The sequence below is a fragment of the Sycon ciliatum genome, chromosome 10 (assembly GCF_964019385.1).
Source record: "Sycon ciliatum chromosome 10, ocSycCili1.1, whole genome shotgun sequence".
In the NCBI taxonomy this organism is placed as follows: domain Eukaryota; kingdom Metazoa; phylum Porifera; class Calcarea; order Leucosolenida; family Sycettidae; genus Sycon; species Sycon ciliatum.
The window spans coordinates 18061807-18069665 of NC_088652.1; the positions used below are offsets into that span (position 1 = coordinate 18061807).

At 47.2% G+C, this 7859-nt stretch overlaps 1 protein-coding gene across 1 annotated transcript in view; it reads right to left on the reverse strand.

Annotated features, from left to right (window-relative positions):
• Window positions 1-5936, reverse strand: part of LOC135826392 (leucine-rich repeat-containing protein 15-like) — a 31808-nt gene extending 25872 nt beyond the window's left edge. The window contains exons 1-2 of the mRNA XM_065339000.1: window positions 5420-5936; window positions 1947-2018 (exon numbers count right to left, since the gene is read on the reverse strand). Of these exons, the coding sequence (XP_065195072.1) occupies window positions 1947-2018; window positions 5420-5664 (317 nt within the window). The 5' untranslated portion in view covers window positions 5665-5936. The remainder of the gene's footprint in view (window positions 1-1946; window positions 2019-5419) is intronic.
• Between the last annotated feature and the right edge of the window lie 1923 nt (window positions 5937-7859).

Genomic DNA, 7859 nt, shown 5'->3' on the forward strand with positions numbered 1-7859 from the left:
TCTTCGTAACCAGTCTGCAACCGGTTAATCGGACTAACCGTTTGAGCCCTAATATTAATTAAGGTATCATCAGTGAAGGTTAAGAATATTGAATGAATGCCTCCTTTGTTATGCAGAGCTCACTGACTTGTCAGTTTGAGCACTCTGGCAAGGTACGTTCGGGCCTGGTTTACAAATGGCTTTGGAAAATTTTATTTTCATTGCTATCAGGTTTGGCCTTGTTTTCTCTGTGCTGCGCTGATGAGTCCACAAAGGATGAAACAGTTCTGTCTCCAGAATAAATGAATGCCTTCATATCTATTCGTTAGCCTGAGGGAATGGAAAAGGGAAAAGTCTGAAGAAAAAATTGACTGTCACCACCAGGACTCAAACCAGAGGCCTTCGCTTGAGGCCAGCGATGCTCTAACCACTGAGCTATGGTGCAGCTGTCATCAGTCCAAGCAGAGACCGTTCAACATTTTCTCCAGACTGCGAGAATAGATGCATAGAATTGTTTAGCAGCACTATTTCCTGGCACAAGGAAAACATGGATGCCGTGAATGGGATTTTCGGTCTTTGACCGCTTGCTGGTGAGCTGATCTACTCGCCTCCCACCGCTTTAGGAGCTGCATCTGCGCCTTGATCCTTGAAGGGTGGTGGCGTTCCTATGGATGCGGAAAACTCGGCATCTAGCCGAGTCTGACGCGAACCGCGAATTTTTTCCTTCTTTTTTTCCCAGAGAATAACCGTGAACACAAAAAAAAGCGCGACTCCGCGCTTTGATGTGACAGTCGTGCTAAGTGCTAGCACACGGTGAAGAGGTGCAAGATAGCAGCGCTACGTGCCATGAGTGCATGAGTGCAGTACAATGTACAGACAAAGTAGAAGACCAGACTCGGCATGCTGCATGGATTGTGCACATTTCCATTCCGCATCGGCACGTACTGTAAAAGCAGAAATTTTCGGTGGTGTAATATTTTCGGTATTCGCCAAAATCGGCGGTTCGGTAGCGGGAAATTTTTGGTAAACCCGTTCTCCAGGTAGGTGTACGTGTACTACATGTATACAGTATCGGTTGTTCCGAAAATGTCGGTGCGTTTTATTTTCGGTAAAAATTGTCGGCACCGAAGTTACCGAAAATAAAACACCACCGAAAATTTCTGCTTTTACAGTAGTAGAGAGGTTAAAACGCACGTTATTTCCGACGTGGCGCGAAAGTTCAGCTCGCGTTATTTGGCTCGCACGTCGAAAAACAACGCGAGTGACCTGCAGCTCACGTCGGAATTTGGAGTTTTACGCCAAATTTGACGTGAAATGGTGCGTCACGTCGGAAATAACGTGCATCTTAGCCTCTCTATTGTGTCGGTTCAACCTCGTATTTCGTTGTATACGCAGAAGTCGCTTGACATACAGAAATGTGACAGGGGGCGGAAATTGGAGAGGGAGCCATTGGCCTTTATACAGGAGCTCGAAATGAGGTGTATGAGAGAAAGTTAAAAAATATGTTCTTCGCATTCTTGGAAGGTGCTGCTGGGTTCAAACCCGAGGCCGTGCGGTCCTTGCCCAGGGCACTGGCAAAAACTACTCGGCCAGAGCCCCCCCCCCCCCCCCCCCCTCTGGATATTCGTCCTGAATGGGCACAGGTCCTAGTTACGGAATGTGCAGTAACTTGATCGTGAACAGCTGTGACTGACTAGGGTGTTCTTCTGAATGAGGATACAGTAAAGCCTGTAACTAAAGACCACCGTGACTAGCGAACGGCCTGGTACTACAGACCACTTTGCCAGGCACGGACGGTCTCACATTCATAATAAGGTTGTGAGGTGCAAACCTCTAGCTAAGGACCACCTGCCACTAATGACCGCTTTCTCTGGCCCCAACGGGTGGTCGTTAGTCACAGGTTTTACTGTAACATCCTTTGCAGAGAGGGTTCCTGTGAGCCAGGTGCAACTGTACGCATGACTTACAGCTGCCTGAGCAAGGTTAGCCGAAAGAAGTGGTAGGAAGGCAGGCGCTCGATCTGATTGTCTCCCAGCACTCTGTACCGAACACAACATAACAACAGCATGCGGCAGTGAGGGTGCTTGTGCAGACCAGGCAAGCTACACCATACACACTGACACCATACACACTGACATCATACACACTGGCATCATACACACTGACACCATACACACTGACATCATACACACTGACATCATACACACTGACATCATACGCACTGACATCATACACACTGACATCATACACACTGACACCATACACACTGACATCATACACACTGACATCATACACACTGACATCATACACAGCAGCAGCGGATTCAGCGATCTCCACTGGGGGTTCAGTATAGTCAAAAACTAATAATATAGCTGTTATATGTACATGGGCATGCATATCTTTGCCAGTAGCACATTTACGAAATTTAGGGGGTTCTGCATTTAGGGGGTTCTGCAGAACCCCCGGAACCCCTCCTGGATCCTCCCCTGCTTACAGACAGCAGCACAAACAGTCCACCACACGCATCCCTGCACGGAACCACAACACCTACACAACTGGCATCCCTTCACTGAAGCACAACACGCACAACTGGCAGCGCTGGCAAATTGGAACGAACACTATTGCAATGCAAATGCATGATTTTATCATCAATGCATCATTTTTCAATTTCCGAGTTCTGTGCATCTGACTCATGACATCATGTACGCTCTGTGCTTCTCTCTCATCTGTGACCGGTTGCCCTGGTTCACCCGGGCTCTATTCGCCTGGTTTGTCTGGGTCATAATCTGTGTAATGGCTCACTCGTCTACCAGGGCCCTACAATTCATTCATAGGAACTGAACAGTCCCGCTGGCTTTCGAAAGTCCGATTTGGACCGAATTGAGGATCAAAAACCCACTTTAAAAATCATATGACATAAATCAGGTACATGTTCATGTAATTGTTGTTGGCTGAGAGCATGAAATTTATCTAATACCGTGTGCATGCATGTGCAGGATGTCCGGCGCCAGACAGGTGTGCCGGCATAGTGCTACATTGTCTCGTCACTGGCACAAACAGCCGTGGCGGCAGAACACCACACGTATGGAATACCTCGGAAGTGACAAAGTGCCACTGTATCAACCAACCCTAGCCAGATTAAGTACTTTACTTTCAATTGTACGTGTCACAAGTTCTCACAACCATTAGATTTTAAACATCTGATACTGTGATTTTACACTCATTAGTTTAGGGAGTTGAAAGGTAGACTCGGATGGAGAGCCAATACTTTTTTTAAATTATTTATAGTAAAGAAAAAAGACCAAGGAACTACGAGTTACGCTATAATGTCCACTAGCACCACCACGGCACCAGTCTTGATAAAAACAGCTCCTGCGATAACATTGTCGCCACGCATGACTGTCCGTGCATGCAGATGCATGCAGTGCAAATCCTGTTGTAGTCTGTGTCCATAGACTAGGTCACACAGCATGCAAATGATTATGTCATAGATGATGATGTCATAGATGATGATGTCATAGATGATGATGTCATAGTGGTGAACTAGCGGAACCGCTTATGGGAGCTAAGTATACACGGTGAGTCAGCGAAACCGCATATGCAGGCTAAATCAGTATGCAGTGCTGTCGGGTGTATGAGGAGGGAGGGGGGGGGGGGGGGGGTGGTCAGCCTCCTACAGTACAGGGGCGTCGGAAGGTATTCGACATTGGTGCGGCCGAGAGATCACTACATAAAGCCCGTGCTCTCGGCGCACAGATTGCATAAGCCTACTCAAGCTCAACTGATGAGGGATGAATCAGTGTCTGCTCCAGCGCCGGGTGAGCCGGGTAATCCACCCGGTTGGGCGGCGCTTGGACCCAGTTGAAAATATAGCACCGGGTCACCTGTGACCCGGTTGGTACTTTACACTGTCGAACTTTGAAAGGACTGACTACATGACTTGTATGTGTCAGATACTTCTTCTTCTTTCGTAATTTTCTAATTCCTGTCCTCTCTTTCGAAATGCGGCTTATCCATTCGCCTTTATATCATTGGGCCTAGTTCCCGTTTATTGTCCGAATTAAAATACCGTATTATCTCTAATATAAGCACGGTCCTTTATTTTTTCAATGTACCTTCTCCCCGTGCTATTACAGTAAATATCGGATATAACGTGCCCCTTTGATTTTCGAAAATTTATCACTATATCCGGTGCATCACTATAGCCGATTTGCATGTTTGACCGACACATGGCACATGACTGCACATGAAATGATGCGTACACGCTGGAAAAAGCATGCTGAAAGTGCATGCATGCTCCGCGGACTGTGTGAGAGGCAACACAGCCAGAAACAGACAAGAGCATGCAGAAAGATACAGAAAAGGACAAGACCATACAAAGGGAGCGAGGGGTAGCGCAGCCAGAAAAGGACATGTGCATACAGAAACGGACAAGAGCATACAAAGGGAGCACATTGCGAGGGGTAGCACAGCCAGAAACGGACATGTGTGTGCAGGTAAAATAATGGGTTGGTGCAAAAAGAGATCATGAGTACATCGAGTGACATTCGTGACCACAGCATACAGGGACACCTGTCTAAAATTGAGAATTTTCTCACGTCTGCTGCCAGATGCAACCAGGCAACACTGGATCAGTTTTGGAAGAAGTGAACTTTATTGAAAAAACAATTGTTTTGTGATCATCACTCTTGATCATTATATGCGATATTTTCCTGTACATTTGATATGGTTTGCTTCCTGAAGTCCATCACAATAAGCGATATATCGGTATAGCCGATAATAGTGTATATAGTGATATTTTAGCTGTATTTTTTCTGATTTGATTTTGATTTTGACGTGTTCTATCACTATAACCGGTATATCATTATATCCGGTCACTTTATAAACGATACTTACTGTATTGGAGACGTTCCTTTATTGGAGACTGTTCCATTATTATTTCAACCTCATTTCAGAGGCATGTTGCCATGCCAAATTCATGTCAGACACACACATTTCAGGGTTTTTTTCGCCGGTACAGATAACTAATTTACACAGTGTGCTTATAATGGAGACTGAGCACTTTAATTTTTGAATGCCGCCCCAAGGTGTTCTATTATTGGAGACTGTGCTTATATTAGAGATAATACGGTAAACCAACCAACCAGGTACATGTGTACCCGGCTCCGACCCAGTTGAAATGGTTGCGCCAGGTACACGTGTACCCGGCTGTGCTACAATCCTAGAGCAGACACTGTGGATGCCCCGAAATACTGCGTATTGAGCAGGAAGTGGTGCTTTTTGCAGCCAATGCAGGTTACTGGTAGGCTGAGTGAAAGGTTCGATGGGAAGCGAAGGCAGGGAGAGTTCCTACGTTTGGAGTAAAGTCACTTTCTTCACATTTTGTTGTTGAAATGTACCGCATCACTCAAAACATTCTACATGGACACGGTATACTCACACAATGGATGTGTTTCTGTATCCGTCGAATATCACAGGCGGGACGGTTGTGAAACCCTGTCCGATGCAGACCACCGTCACGGACGACGTGCCATTGCAAGTGCAGAACTCCTGGCACGGCTGTGCGCGCGCTACGAGGACGGCACGCGAACAGCACCACACGACCACCACCACTAGCGACACCAGCCAAACACGGGCAAACGGTGCTGTGGAGCAGCTCCGCCGCCGCCGCAGCACACCTTCCATGGCCAACGGACCAGGCCAAGCAACGGCACCTCTACGTGCTCTAGACGACGATGCTACGCAAAGTTTGCACCCGGCGACGAATTTATTATTCTCTAATGGTCTTAGTTTCGCTTGGCCTTCGCGGTGAAGCCTATCTCAGACTCATGCCCTTCGCCAATCAACATTGTCCGCTGTCATTGCTATCAAGGTCAGGAGACCAAAGGAATAGCTAGCACTGCTACCCGCGCTGGAAATACAAATAATTCATCTGGTTTTCTTTGTGCTGTCGTCGTGTCGAACAGGACTTCATACAAACGCCATTCCGCGCACGGCGGACATGCACCGCGAGCGAGCGCAGTGTCCGATTCAAGACAGATCATGGCTACATAACAGACAGGTAGGCAAGTGGTCTGACACCTGGGGCCGTCATCGTTTGCGGCCACAGCATCTTGATTGCAGACAACGAACAATGGACAGCAGGAGCAGAACTGAGACATGTCCCTCATCATCACAATCATGTAGCATAGGTCTACATACTCCACATGCACATACTCAACCGACGCGACCCGTCCCTGGAATGGCGTTCATCATGTCATAATGCCTCAATTTGACAATAATACAATACTAGGCGAAATAAGCGATAATTAGGACTACGGATACCATGGATACTAACGCCAGTAACGGGTACGGGTCGCTCTTCAAAATCTGGACAGACAGTTCTGAGTTCCGCATACATCTAGACATGACATAATAATAATAATTATTATTATTATTATTAAAATCTGGTCTGCACAATCAGTCATACACCTCTTGCCGGCCGTCTTGGCTTGTCTCGCCAAAGCCTAAAATAGACTTGTGTAAAAGAGCACAAAAGGCGGGTAATCTGAACAGGAAACTCTTCCAAACTCCCGGATCCCGGACATGACTCAGAAACGTCTCATGACTGTTGTCGCCATTTCAGAACTCTGGAGGCACATGAAGCGCCTTAGGCCTAGGTTTGTGGTGCAATGGCGGCCATGATAGCGGTCATGATGCCGCTACCTCGAACAGTCTTCCACTCACTCTTCTCTCTCCTTTCGTGCTTCAATATCAGCTCCGATTCCGTTCTAGACGCTCCGCCCACTGTCGTCCTAAAATTACGCTCTGGAGGCACATGAAGCGCCTTAGGCCTAGGTTTGTGGTGCAATGGCGGCCATGATAGCGGTCATGATGCTGCTACCTCGAACAATCTTCCACTCACTCTTCTCTCTCCTTTCGTGCTTCAATATCAGCTCCGATTCCGTTCTAGACGCTCCGCCCACTGTCGTCCTAAAATTAGGCTCGGCGAAAATGGACGACAGCGCCACACGAAATGGCTCGCAGCAAGCAAGCAAGCAAGCAAACGTCACTCTTCTTCCCCGAATTTTTCAGGAACGTAATATGGCAAACAAACAGCAACAACCAGCATGCAAGAAACGTAGGGATCATAATTATGATTCTTGCATGCTGGTTGTTGCTGTTTGTTTGCCATCTTTTACACACCGCTCAGTCACAAGAGGTAGGATGTTTGCTTTGAATTCATATCTGGGGTGGGTTTGCCAGAGGCTGAGTGGAATATTATTGAAGAGATGAAGGGAAGCATGGAGGGGGGGGGGGGGGGTGTCTCTCAGCCGGCTTTGTGGGTGTTGCGGGTACAGTAAAACCTGTAACTAAAGACCACCGTGACCAGCGACCAGCCTGGTACTACAGACCACCGTGACCAGCGACCAGCCTGTAACTAAAGACCACCGTGACTAGCGACCAGCCTGGATCTAGGCACGAACGGTCTCACATTATGGTTATGCGGTGCAAACCTCTAACTAAGGACCACCTGCCACTAAAGACCGCTTCTCTGGCCCCAAGGGATGGTCGTTAGTCACAGGGTTCACTGAAGCTCGAAGTTTCGATGGAACATGAACATGGATTTGCGAATGGGCTGGCCACAAGGTTGGCTGCAAGTAGGCCCGACGGCTAATGCTCGAGAATTTGATAGTAGTAGTAGTAGTCGTAGTAGAATTTATTATTTTACTAGGGAACTCCCAACATGATGGATTCTGCTTTTTCAATATCTTCGCATTCTGCTCCAAAATAGCACTGATAATGCTTGAATTCTGCTTCGAAAAAATGGAAATAGTAAACTTCAAATAGTGGTATAGTCTATAATAAATGTTGCAGACAGAGAGAGAGAGAGAGAGAGA